At 52.4% G+C, this 13677-nt stretch overlaps 2 protein-coding genes across 4 annotated transcripts in view; both read right to left on the reverse strand.

The window, feature by feature from the left end:
* The window catches only part of SEPTIN12 (septin 12), a 206035-nt gene that overhangs the window by 186949 nt on the left and 5409 nt on the right, over positions 1–13677 (reverse strand). The window contains exon 1 of one of the 2 annotated variants that reach the window (XM_042861593.2): positions 10530–10681. The exons of the other annotated variant lie outside the window; for it this stretch is intronic. The gene's annotated coding sequence lies outside the window, so the exon portion shown is untranslated. Of the gene's footprint in view, positions 1–10529; positions 10682–13677 lie in introns of those variants that run through there. 2 annotated transcript variants of the gene reach the window in all.
* LOC135973805 (uncharacterized) lies at positions 6311–13164 on the reverse strand. 2 transcript variants are annotated; one of them, XR_010590825.1, is made up of 3 exons: positions 13030–13164; positions 11292–11395; positions 6747–6877 (listed from the first exon to the last, which is right to left on the reverse strand). XR_010590825.1 is itself a non-coding variant. In XM_065558764.1 (2 exons), the coding sequence occupies exons 1-2, from the start codon at positions 8446–8448 to the stop codon at positions 6402–6404; spliced, it is 1053 nt and encodes a 350-aa protein (XP_065414836.1). In that variant the 5' UTR covers positions 8449–8590; the 3' UTR covers positions 6311–6401. The 2 variants fall into 2 exon arrangements, 1 of the variants encoding a protein (XP_065414836.1); XM_065558764.1 differs by lacking the exons at positions 11292–11395; positions 13030–13164 and adding an exon at positions 7872–8590 and having other exon boundaries at positions 6311–6877.

Genomic DNA, 13677 nt, shown 5'->3' on the forward strand with positions numbered 1-13677 from the left:
TGTCCCACAGCCCACCCAAGTGCCCTACCCACTGTGCTAAAGGTTATAGAGGGGATGTTCATTTTTGTTCGCTCCCTCTCCCGCACCTGGGGAAAAGGTCCCAGAGCGCTGTGGCTGACCAAAACTGCAGTTCTTTGGCAAATAACCTGTGTCCAAACAAATTTCCCCTGCTCTAGTGCTGAGCTAGCAGAGCCGGCTCTGTGCTGGGACTGGGGCCTATACTGGGGCCCTTAGACCTGCATGACAGCCCCTTTCTTGCTAGCAACAGCACCAGCATAGACCAGCTGTTGAGGTTTTAGCCCTTTCCCATCTAAGCCTGTTATGGGGAAGGTCTAGACCATTGTGCGTGGTCGGCACTAGCACCCCCTACCATTGCTATCCCCCAAACGCCATTGACTCCACCAGGAGTTACCACTGGTCATTTTATAGGATCAGATCCTGGGGGCCTGATCCTGCGATGCTTATTCTGTGGGACTGTTGGGGTGAGAGTAAGAAGGACAAGATCAAGCCCGTAGCTCCCTACAAGGGAAGGCTGGGGGAGGTGGGGGAAAACAGCTGACATCAGCTGCAGCACAATCACAAATTGCCTATGTTAACATATTGAAAAACCCGCGCCTGCCTCCCGCACATGCAATAGAGCAAACCTGCTCTGTCCTTCCTTCCTCCCGCCATACTAAAGTGGAGAGATGCCTTTCTCTGGCAGGGTCAGAAGTTGCCTGTGTGGAACGGGGGCGTGCAGCACTGCAGCGGGATGAATTCCTGAGTATTTGACGCTGCACTTGTCATGCAGTTGAGGCCAGTTGTTGCCTCCTCTTGCTCAGGGAGCATCAGATTTACAGGAGAGAGTGACCCCAGGTGCACATGAGGGCCTGTACCGAGCAGCCCCATGCAGGAGCCAGGATGAAGGGGAATCACAAAGCACAATTAACTGTTCAGCCAACTCTTGCTCCAGCATTTTCTGGTTGAAAGGCCCCAAGTGCTCGCTGTGGAAATGTCTTAATTGATTGTGCTGTAGGCCTCAGACTAATCAAGAGACAGCTGCTATCGCTAGCCTGGAAGCAAAGCACAGCAACCTCACGTTCCCTTAGCAGCATCTAAGGGCCTGCGAGTCCACAGAGCAATAAATCGGTGCTTCGGGGTGGGAGGCTGAGCCAGCATCCCTCAGTGCAGTAGGGCCCACATGAAGTGCACTAGCACCAGGAGTAGGGTGACCAGATGTCTCAATATTATTGGCACCATCCTGCTATTAGGGTTTTTGTCTTGATTTTCACACTTGCTCTCTGGTCACTCTAGCCAGTAGTTGCAGACCCAAGCTGCTGAGTTCACAAGGGTTGCTACCGCTAGGGTCAGGATTTACATTCCCTGCCTCCGAGTACGGCTGGAGCCACAACAGTGCCAGAAGCCCCTGCCCTGGATCTGTGTGTGTGCAGACATCCCTAGGGGTTGAGGAGCAAAATTAAACTCAAGTGCTAGTTGCATTCATTTGGCTGCCCAATCTCCCTGCTCACAAACCTCCCAAGGTACAGATAGCCTGAAGTGGTGAGAGGGATCGGCCTGGGCAATGCTGAGGAACTGCGGATGGCTTGGTTTCCCCCTCCCAGCAGCCACATGTTTTGGCCCCATTTCTCCATTTCCCATTCAGTAATGATAACTCGTGGCAGGTTGTACGACATCAGCAAGCAGACAGTTAACAGGCCATTACCGGCATGGACAGCTCACTAGACACAGGTGGGATCTAGACCCAGAGGTCTAAGCCTGTCTGACAGCACCTCTCTCCCCCTCCAAGGGCTGGGTTGCACGTTTCAAGCAGAAGCCAACAAAGCCTTTATTCACGTGTTTTGTTCTCATCCAGGGATCTCCAGTGTGCTGGTGCCAAGCAACATTTAGATACAGGACCCCTGGAAGGAGCATCTTGACTGTCCTGCAGGAGATGCTCCCCATGGGACGTTGTTTGTGCATGGAATTTGAGATTGCCCTGCCACATTTGGACAGTTTCTAGACTTACATGAATGGAGGAAGCTGGAGTAACATCAAGCTAGCTCAGCAGAATCCTGTGTTGTAGTAGCTTCAAAGTGCCAGGACTCAAAATGGCAGCCCCACCCTGCTGCGCACTAGCACTGGCTTTTCACCCTCCCCCTTTCCCATGGCTCCTGCCGGTGCCAACAGGACACTCTCAGCCTTGCAGTGGGAAGGAAGGAGAAAGCAGCATAGTGGGGACATTCCAGCCTCACCCACTTTGAGATGCAAGAACGCAAGGCCTTGAGAAAGTCCCTTCTCCCCAGAAGCCTCTCTTCAGGTCACTGTGTAAATGCTCTGCCATCTGGGGCATTGCCTCCCTCCTGCTGATCAGCTTGGGGAGATGGGATCAGACAGGTGTGAAACGCCATTCAGATGAGACAATAAACAGCCTGTCAGATTCTCTTATCTGATGTCAGATCAGATAATCCCAGCACTGGCAGCTCTGAGATGCATGCAAACAGAAAGCTCAGCTCCAAGATCACATCCTTAGAGGGAAAAGCCCTTTGGTCTGGTCCCAACACCAGCACATCAGGATATGCTACATCTTCGGAGAGGTGGCCCGTATGTAATGACTGCTTATGTTCTGGTCTGCAGCACCCAGAAAGAGGCGCTAAGGTGAGTCTCTTCTTCCAGACCACCAGCTCCAAGGGACGGATTTAATTCTAGAAGCCTCACATCAGACAGCATTCAGTGCAGGGCCCAGAGAGCCAGAGCCCGCTCTCAGCGACAGCGCCGCAAGCCCATTGACACCAATGGAACTTTCCGATCCTGAACGTGGAATTCAGCCCGAAATGTTCACTGTGCGCCTGATCCAAAGCCCAGTGAGATCTTGGATCAGATCTAAAGACTCCAGCACTATTACTCCAGCCACCATCCTGTATTAAGAGCGCGTGGGCTATGAAGACGGAGTAGCTGTCTCACTGATGCCAGTGATCATTGGGCTATTTGGGGTCACATGCTCACAAGATTTCCATGCTATTGAATCAGAACCCAAACCCGAATGAAGCCTCAAATCTTGAGCTAGGCCCACCCAAGCTAGAGCTGAAATGCCACACCGTGTCCCATCTCTGCGTTAGCTACTTTCCGTGTGGTACGCAGAAGTGAAACCACGCTATATTCTCCCTCCAGTAGCTGGGGTGCTTTGGAAACAGTTCTTACTGGGCTCCTCCCCCCCGCTGTGCAATAATAAAAATTGTCACTCGGTATTTTGTTTCTCTGTTTATGTAGTGGAGTCCCCTTGGGAACACAGCTTTTCAGAGTGACACACACCTGGAAAGAAAAGGAGAGATTCTTTACATGGGTGTGAGATTCAATTACCAGGGCCTGAATTTTCAACTTGCTTTTACACCTTTTAATGAAAAGCAACGTGGAACAGCGCTAGAGGCAGAAGCCATTGTCAAGAGGAGGGGGGGGGGAAGGACAAAAAAAAATAGAGCAGCACTTGCAGCTTAGAGCCCTCTAAATGCAGGCCAGACCTCAAGCGTAGGTCTCCGTACAGAATGTACAAGCAGGCTGCGTAAGAGAGGGTAGTCTAAAGCAAGGCATATGTATTAAAGAGCATCTATTTATGGGTAGCTTGTTTAATGAAGGTTTCTGCATTGGAAAGCTAGAGACCGGGGCCCAGAGAAGAATCACTTCATTTATAGCACCCCTTGCACCCCCAAAGCGCTTTAGGGCCATAGAGGAATTGCTTTAACTAGCACAGGGGTGGAACACCCACCACACAACCACTTGGGCTGGAAGAGAAAAAGCCCTGCATCTGTGTGAGGGGGTTGTAGGCAGGTAGGTACAATGACCCAGATGGAAGCTGTCCAGCACTTAAGGCATCCCACTGCTGCTCCTGTCAACATGTCTCAAGAGTTTTAGTGACCTTAAAGACTGAGAAGTTACCATCGCTCCAGTGGAACTAAATGGAATCTCCAGCAGCACAAACACATATTTAGCATTAACTCAGAGGGAAGAGCAGTGCCACCTCTTAGGCCATGTCTACACTACGAGAGTAGTTCGATTTTACTTAAATCGAATTTTTGGAATCGATATTGCAAAGTCGAACGTGTGTGTCCACACTAAGGACAGTAATTCGACTTTGTGAGTCCACACTAACGGGGAAAGCGTCGACATTCGAAGCGGTGCACTGTGGTCAGCTATCCCACAGTTCCCGCAGTCCCCGCTGCCCATTGGAATTCTGGGTGTAGCCGCAAAAGCCTTCTGGGTAAAAAAAATGTGTCCAGGGTGCTTTTGGGTAACTGTCGTCATCCGTCCATCACTCCCGCCCTCCCTCCCTGAAAGCGCCGGCGGGAAATCAGTTCGCGCACTTTTCTAGTCAGTGACAGCGCGGACGCCACAGCACTGCGAGCATGGAGCACGCTGCGACCATCGCTGCAGTTGTGGCCGCTCTCAACGCCTCGCAGTTTATCATACACCTTTCCCTGAGGCAGATGCAGATAAGTCAGGCGAGGAGGCTACGGCACCGCGGTGAGGGCCTGAAGTCTAAGAGTAGCACAGACCTCTCAGAAAGCACGGGACCCAGCGCCGAGGACATCACGGTGGCAATGGGTCATGTTGATGCCGTGGAACGGCGATTCTGGGCACGGGAAACAAGCACTGAGTGGTGGGACCGCATAGTGCTGCAGGTCTGGGATGAATCCCAGTGGCTGCGAAACTTTCGCATGCGGAAGGGAACTTTCCTTGAACTTTGTGAGTTGCTGTCCCCTGCCCTGAAGCGGAAGGACACCCGGTTGCGAGCTGCCCTGACTGTCCAGAAGCGAGTGGCCATAGGCCTCTGGAAGCTTGCAACGCCAGACAGCTACCGGTCAGTCGCGAACCAGTTTGGGGTGGGCAAATCTACCGTGGGGGTTGTTGTGATGCAAGTAGCCAAGGCAATCGTTGATGTACTGCTGCCAAAGACAGTGACCCTGGGAAATGTGGAGGCGATCATAGATGGCTTCGCAGCGATGGGATTCCCAAACTGCGGTGGGGCCATAGATGGAACTCACATCCCTATCCTGGCACCGGACCACCAGGCCAGCCAGTACATTAACAGAAAGGGCTACTTTTCCATGGTGCTGCAAGCACTGGTGGACCACAGGGGACGTTTTACCAACATCTACGTCGGATGGCCAGGCAAGGTTCATGACGCTCGTGTTTTCAGGAACTCTGGTCTGTTTAGACGGCTGCAGCAAGGTATTTACTTCCCGGACCACAAAATAACTGTTGGGGATGTGGAGATGCCTATAGTCATCCTCGGGGACCCAGCCTACCCGCTAATGCCCTGGCTCATGAAGCCCTATACTGGCGCCCTGGACAGTGAAAAAGAACTCTTCAACTACCGGCTGAGCAAGTGCAGAATGGTGGTGGAGTGTGCTTTTGGCCGTCTCAAGGGGAGATGGAGAAGCTTACTGACTCGCTGTGATCTCAGCGAACCCAATATCCCCATTGTTATAGCAGCTTGCTGTGTGCTCCACAATCTCTGTGAGAGCAAGGGGGAGACCTTTATGGCGGGGTGGGAGGTTGAGGCAAATAGCCTGGCTTCTGATTACGCACAGCCAGACAGCCGGGTGATTAGAAGAGACCAGCGGGACGCGCTGTGCATCCGGGAGGCTTTGAAAGCAAAGTTCCTGAGTGAGCAGGGTAACCTGTGACTTTAAAGTTTGTGTACAGAGAAGCTGAACCTTCCCCCGTTTCTTTACCCAGTTAATGTTGACTATCCTATCCAGTTACATACCCCCTTCACCCCCCTTCCAACACACGTTTCGAAATAAAATCAGTTCTACTTTGTTAATGAACACCGTTTTCTTTACTACTGTTTTTGCGGGAATTTTTTAAAACTGGGACGCAGACTGTGGTGCGGAGCGGGTGTAGTGTAGTGACGCAAATGAAGCTTCTAAACCCAAGGATTGACAGGCTCCGCTGTGGTGGGATGGTTGTTTCAACGGAGCCTGTCACCCCTCCTGATCGGGACTGTGTGTATGGGGAGGCTATGTGACTTTGTGGCAGGGGGAGGACGGTTACAGATCCCCTGCTGCGTGGCTCTGTGATCCTGCATAAGGACCGCCGCTTAAGATCTGTAACTGCCCTCCCCTGCCACAAAGTCACAGAGCAACCCACCCCCCACCACATAACATGAAAACCACCTCCCAGACTGACCAGGGTAACTAGTCACTGCACTGTGTATGTGCCCTGCTGCTGTACCTGCCCCCGCCTATGTACCCTGCCAAAGGTGACTGTCCTGTCCAATTACCAACCCCCTTTCCCCTCCTCCTCCAAAAGAACAGGATGGAAACAGTAGTTAACAGAAACATATTTTTTATTATCAACTACACATGGAACTGGGAGGTGAAACTTGGACGGGGGCTTGTGTGAGGCGGGAAGGAAAGAACTTGTCAAATTTTGGGGAATGAGAGCCTTCTGCTACTAGAGCTCTCTGCAGGGGTGGAGTGAGAGTTAGCACGGACTCTGCCGCCTCTCCTTCTTTGGACTTTGGGTGAGGTGGGTATGGGACTTGGTGGCGGGGGAGGGCGGTTAGAGATAGACTGCAGCGGGGCTCTGTCCTCCTGCCTCCGTTCCTGCAGAACATCCACAAGGCGCCGGAGCGTGTCCGTTTGCTCCCTCAGTAGTCCAAGCAGCGTTTGAGTCGCCTGCTGGTCTTCCTGCCGCCACCTCTCCTCCCGATCCATGTTTGCTTGGTGCATTTGGGACAAGTTCTCCCGCCACTGGGTCTGCTGTGCTGCCTGGGCTCGGGAGCAGGCCATAAGCTCCGAGAACATGTCCTCCCGTGTCCTCTTCTTCCTACGCCTAATCTGCGCTAGCCTCTGGGAGTGTGATGCCAGGCTAGGTTGTGAGACAGTCGCAGATGGAGCTGTGGGAATGGGAAAAAGGGAGTGAATTCCTCAGAAAGATAAATGTAGTTGTGAACAAAGAACATAGTCTTTCTCTGTGAACAAGACCATGCACAGCACCTATCACATGCGCACTCAGCACAAGGTCGAATTCTCGGCCTTCGCATTCAGTGCCTGAGGTCTTGCACAGCACATTTGAGAAGCGGGGCAGCACAACGGAATTTCTGTTGCAGGCAGACATGGTAAGCCGTAGACTTGTGGCAGCTTAAAACTTTTATATTAGCACTGGCCTCATTTCACATTGAAAGCAATGTCAGTCCCTGCTGCCAGCAATCCGGCAAGCGGGAACTCTGCCCCTGTCCCACCCCCTCGCGGCTGTCCCCGGGAACGATCCCTGTAGGCTGCCCCTCTCCCGCCTCCACCGCGTGGCTGCAAACCAGCGGTTACAGTTCTGTTAAGGAACGGGAAAGCAGTCCCAACACTAACATTCCCCTACCTAATTCAAAGCAGGTCACCATGAGCGACATCACCCTGATGAGGATCTCTGACAGCGAGAAAGAGAGAATGCTCCAGGAAAGCCTCCAAAGACCAGGGCCGTATGCCGCCCTGCTGTGCAGAGCAATGATTCCCGAGTACTTGATTGTCTCGTGGCGCGGCAACGTGTCGTACTACGGAGGACCCAATAAGGCCGCTCTCCCCAGGAACCTCATGCAACGGCTTTCCAATTACCTCCAGGAGAGCTTCATCGAGATGTCCCAGGAGGATTTCTGCTCTATCCCCGGACATATAGACCGCATTTTACTGTAGCTGCAGTAGCAGGGACTAAACAGTAGAGCGGCTTGGGCAGGACAATCACGCAAAACCGGACATTGCTAGATTTTTTTTCAAAACTTGCACTGCCCATGACTGAACCGTTAAGCGCCTAGGGCAAAGTAATCATGAACAATCCATTCTTTTAATTGTTAATATTCCTGTTCTGTTAAAAATAAATGTTTAGATGTTTACAACACTTACTGGCTGATCCTTCCCCAGATTCTGTGTCCGGGGTAATGGCTGGGGACGGTTGGTAGGGGATCTCTGTAAGGGTGATGAAGAGATCCTGGCTGTCGGGGAAATCAGCGTTGTGAGCGCTGCCGACTGCCTTGTCCTCCTCATCTCCTTCCTCATCTTCCCCGTCCCCTAACATGTCCGAGGAACCGGCCGTGGACAATATCCCATCCTCAGAGTCCACGGTCAGTGGTGGGGTAGTGGTGGCGGCCGCACCGAGGATGGAATGCAGTGCCTCGTAGAAACGGGATGTCTGGGGATGGGATCCGGAGCGTCCGTTTGCCTCTTTGGTCTTCTGGTAGCCTTGTCTCAGCTCCTTGATTTTCACACGGCACTGCGTTGCATCCCGGCTGTATCCTCTCTCTGACATGTCTTTAGAGATCTTCTCATAGATCTTTGCATTCCGTTTCTTGGAGCGCAGCTCGGAAAGCACGGACTCATCGCCCCACACAGCGATGAGATCCAAGACTTCCCGATCAGTCCATGCTGGGGCCCTCTTTCTATTCTGAGATTGCACGGCCATCACTGCTGGAGAGCTCTGCATCGTTGCCAGTGCTGCTGAGCTCGCCACGATGTCCAGACAGGAAATGAGATTCAAACTGGCCAGACAGGAAAAGGAATTCAAATTCAAATTTTCCAGGGGCTTTTCCTGTGTGGCTGGTCAGAGCATCCGAGCTCGTACTGCTGTCCAGAGCGTCAACAGAGTGGTGCACTGTGGGATAGCTCCCGGAGCTATTAGCGTCGATTTCCATCCACACCTAGCCTAATTCGACATGGCCATGTCGAATTTAGCGCTACTCCCCTCGTCGGGGAGGAGTACAGAAGTCGAATTAAAGAGACCTCTATGTCGAACTAAATAGCATCGCAGTGTGGACGGGTGCAGGGTTAATTCGATGTAACGGCGCTAACTTCGACATAAACGCCTAGTGTAGACCAGGCCTTAGAGGGCTCCTGTACAAGCTCTGACCCAGACCAGCCCTGTTTACCACTCCTGAACTATTGAGAATCACAGTCCCCAGTGCAAATGCTACAGAGCAGCCACCCTTCCTTACCCTGGTCAGGAGATCCACACGAAGAGACATTTCTTTGAAGCATGGTTCTGCCCTGAATTATGACTCCGGAACAATGCCATGGTGGCACCCTATGGCTATCACCCTTCAGCCATTTCACATCAAATGGGATCCATTTATAGATTAAAAAAGAAATCTCCCTTTTAACTACAAACCAAGCCCAGAATGTAGGAGATATGTGTAGGGCTCACTATCTCACCAATAATAAAGACACTGCTGGCCAATTCCTGTCTTCAGAACACCTGCACAGCCTGATCAGCCCTGGGTGGGTTTGCACAGCTGTAACCGATTGGAGTTTAATAAACTATTTTGATTCAGGATACAGCCCAGCTGACCCCCTTAGCAGTGTCACCAGGAAAGAAAAAGGATGCCCTTAGTTATGGCCCTGCAGCCTTCACTCTGACACACCCAGGGAGCAGACCTGCCAAGTGAGAAGGTGCCGTTATTACAAAGCCACTTCCCAGAGCAGAGCCAGACACTTCAGCTGCTGCTGTCTCTGTGAACTCATCTGCATTCAGCATGCATCTCCAATGCCAGCCATTGCTCTCCAAGCAGATCTTCTCTTACTGTTCCTGGCCAGATCCACAGCTGGCAAAGCACCACTGGCTTCAATGGAGCTACCTGATTTACACAAGCTGAGGATCTGGCCTGTTGTTCATAGGGCTTGTCTTCACTGCAGCATTAGCTTGAGCTATAATGTGAGTGTTGCCCCTAATGCAACTTCCATCCACACACACAAGTCTCTAGCTTAAGGTAAGTGGTGCTGTAAACTCCAGCTAGCTGGCCTGGCAGGGGTGTGTGTGTTGATGATGATTGAGAACTGCTGACACTGGCGTGGGAGGGTCCCAGAGATGAGCTCCAGCCCAAGGTCAGAAGTCTACACAGCAATGAAACAGCCCCACGAGCCCAAGTCAGCTGGCATGGGCCAGTTGTGGGTTTTTCTTTGCTGGGCAGACAGACCCACTGTGCTCCTAATCCATTCACCCTGTGCTGCTCCAGTGCTGTTTTGCAGTGTGACCGCTCTCACTCGAACTGGGACAGATCAAGTTCTCTCCTCTTGAGCTAACACTGCAGTGAAGACTGTCGCTCAGTTGCCTGAGAATTTGCTTCTTGGCAGGGCTGTTTTCCAGCCAGCAGCTTGTCTGTTGTGTCACACGCTGCAATAAAAGACCCTCGGGGCTGAGTCTCAGAGCTTGGGTCACTTGACTTGGGCTCATGGGGCTGCTAAGAGCCAAGTAGACATTGGTCTTGGGATGGAGCCCAGGCTCTGCACCCAGACAATGGGGGACAGCCTCAGAGCCTGGGCTCCAGGCCAAGCAGTATCGTCTACACTGCTATTTTCAACCCAGCACCCGACCCATGTGAGCCCAAGTCCATTGACCTGCGCTCTGAGACTCAGTGCTGTGGTAGATAGATGTCCCCATACTCCTGTTGACTGGAGACCTGACGGAGAAGGAACTGGCTCCCAGGGCTGCTGGGGCTTGAATTGCTTTCTCAGAGTCATGAAGAGGCGGCACAGACATCACAACTGCACACGGCCCTCTTCCCCACTCACCTTCCCTAGCAGAGACCAGTGACTTAGTTTCCCTTCTGATGCTGCTAATTGCAATACACTTTCACTGCTTCCCAGTGCATCGCTCCAGTCCCCACTGTGGCTGCTGAGTCACTCTCCCGCTGTACACGTGCTGTAAAGAAAGTGCCTTGTCCTTCCGACCTTTCTCTGGAGACAGGGAATCAGCCTGCCTCCGGCTGCTGTAATAAAGCACTTTAAACCACATCAGGAGGTTTCACTCAACACACAAAGTCTGAGGTTTCCAGTGGGGCTGGTGTATATGGAGCCCACCAACAGGGGTTTAAATTAAGGCCTCTCGCTGTAAGTGTTGTAGATGGAACATCTCCAACCAACAATGGCTTTTTGAACAACTCTTTACATCTACAGGATGAAACTGTGCAATGGATAGATTTCAAGCTGACACCTCCCAGGCAGAGCAAACGCGGTTGCTACCCATTTCCCTGGCCTCACGCTGATTGAGGGCGGTGCGGCAAACTCTTGTAATCTTGCACAGGCCACCTGCAGATCCAAATGATCTTTCCTGTAAAGACTTTATTACGAACTGGTTCTTTGTTCTGTCTAGCAGCAAAAGGAGGAAACGGCTCAGGTGACTTTTCAGGAAAGCAGGATGTCTTAGCGCAGAGGACTTGCAGTCAGGAGATCTGGAGTTTTATTCCCGGCTCGGTTGCTAACTCGCTCTGTGACTTTAGGCAAGGTACTGTCTGTGCTTTGGTGTACACATCTGTCAAATCAGGGAAACTTTACCTGCCTCCCAGGGCGTGGTGAGGCTGAATTCTCTAATGTCTGCGCAGCGCTTTGAGATCCTTGCACAGAAGGCACTGGAAGGGTGCTATCCAGTTCCTGAGGGACTAGGAAAAGAGAGAGATTCAGTGACATGAAGGAGGCAAAACAGAGTCAGAGAAAGAGAGGCCAGCAGCAGCCTCCGGAGAAGATCAGCTGCATCCAGCACATCCATTCATGGTTTATTCTGGCTGGGGGACTTGGAGTCACACAAATGGATCAGCCATTCACTGAATTCAGATAGCAGCATTGTACCTGGGGACAAGCTGCAATGCCCGATGGGAAATGCTGGGCAAAAGCATGACTGGGCCCCCAAAGACCCAAACGCTCTCTGCTGGCTTCATGAAGGACACTACAGCAGTGAGACATGGACAAACTATCTGCAGAGGTAGGAGCTCCTTCCACTTTCTATGCCTTGTGTCTGTAAGCCGTCTGGTCCAGCAGGCCTGAGGAGGAACACACCCACCGCTGCAGCATTGTTCTCTCCTGGGAATTTAGCACTAATCCATTGACCAGCTCTGGATGTCCCAGCATCAGCCCCAATCTCTACTTTTCATGTTCTCTGCATTGAATGGACCCAGATGATATGGGCCTGGAAATCTGTGGGATGGCAGGTTTTTCTGAATCATTTCTGTGATTAGTGTGTCCAAGGCTGCTTTCTCTGCTAGACATGCTCACCGGGGCTGAAGCATCTCCCAATGCCAGGATGAACCAGACAGCAGAGAGAATCCACTGGGGAGATGATGAGAGAACACACAACATGGGACAGATGTGTAGGCATGTTCTTTAATGAACTACTGGAAGACGTTCAGATTCTACAATGATGAGCGCCGTATAAGGTCCTATATAGCAGGGATGGACAACTGGCGGCCCGGGGGCCACATCCAGGCTGCCAGGTTATTTTATTTGGCCTGCCCCAGACCAGCTCAGAGTTGGCGATCCAGCAGTGCCTCCCACCCACCCGAGGGCAGGACCTGACACTCTCCCCTCCCCCCATCACACCCCTATATCACCACTCCTGGTTCACCAAAGAGTTTTCATGAACTTGTGGCCCTCTACTACCTTAAAGTTGCCTATCCCTGCTATATAGACTAGACTTTGTGTCTCCTCACCTCCTGTGCAGTGTAACCAGGCTTGTATCAGTGCATTGTGGGGAAATCTGAGCAGCTCTGCTATAGTGCCCCAGCATGAGATAGAGTCCAGAGCAGAACTAGCAGCAGTGCATTGTGGGATGCCCTATTGCACCATGAACTGAGCGGGAGCAAGACCAGCTGAACTGGTTACGCCAAGCAGATCAGAGGGTCCTGGCCAGAGTGGAAATCAGCTTGTTAAACTGGTTACAGGAAGACAGCCAGGCGCCAGGCTACTGTCAGGTGGGAAACACCGTCAGCTGCTTTGGTTGCTAACCGCATTCGAACCCTGCTGCTGATGCTCCACGCAGTCGATTTGAGTCCCCCCAGCTGGGCTGCCCCCCGACATAGCACAGTCCTACGTATCAGACCCACACATGGGTCGTGCTCCAGGCAGACTTTGTTAAATCACAACGATACCTAGCAGGCCTCAACCGAGAGCAGGGCCCCTCCCGGCGTGCTGGGGCTAAACACACACATAGCAAGAGCCAGTCCCTGCCCTGCAGAGCTTTCCCCCTTTGTCTGTTTAGAGTGTGAGGGGAAAACAGAGGCCCAGTGGGGAAGGCACTTACCCGAGGGTGCGGCAGAGCCAGGAGCAAAGTCTCCTGAGGCCCAGCTGAGGGCCATGTCCCTGGGACACACTGACTCTCCAAACATACCATGGGACTCCGCGTGCTTCACAGGCACTGGATTCACGTGTCCCACGGCCTTGCCCTAGCACCAGCTGGACACAAGCTTCTCCATCCCACCCACGCCGGAGCTGAGACGAACCCAGCGAGAAGGGGACGTGGTTCCGGCTCGGAAGAAGGGCAAGGAGGGAGGAATTAGTTCCTGCCAACAGGGGCCAGGTGAGATGAGAGAGGGAAGGTGGCAGGGCAACAGAGTGATGGCAAATCCATTTAGCCAGAGCAGAGTGGGGCATCAGGGTGCATACAATGCCGTGCACGCTGCCCAGCCTGCCAGGGTTGGTAAGTGTGGTGCAAGGGGGCCATCTACTGGAGATCAACCTCTGGGATCCCACTTGTTATGGAGAACGTCAGACGGCTCTGCACGGGTTCCATCTCTCCCCTCTACTATAGCACCGGAGGGAGCCAGGCCACCAGGACACCTTAGTGAGGTTACAAGGCGAGCAATCAGAACAAGGTTTCTTTGAGCTGAGTGCCAAGGCAGATCACTTACGTACCAGTCCCATTCACGGACACATCCCAACATCTTAGCTA

This window comes from Chrysemys picta, chromosome 10 (genome assembly GCF_011386835.1).
Source record: "Chrysemys picta bellii isolate R12L10 chromosome 10, ASM1138683v2, whole genome shotgun sequence".
NCBI classification, from domain to species: Eukaryota; Metazoa; Chordata; order Testudines; family Emydidae; genus Chrysemys; species Chrysemys picta.

Excerpts from the sequence above, each read along its gene's own strand:
- LOC135973805 (XM_065558764.1), bottom strand. The coding sequence starts at position 8,448 with ATGCAGAGCTCTCCAGCAGTGATGGCCGTGCAATCTCAGAATAGAAAG. Across the intron at positions 6,878-7,871 it reads ATCTGGGGAAGGATCAGCCA|CTCCATCTGCGACTGTCTCA; the intron begins GTAAGTGTTGTA and ends CCATTCCCACAG.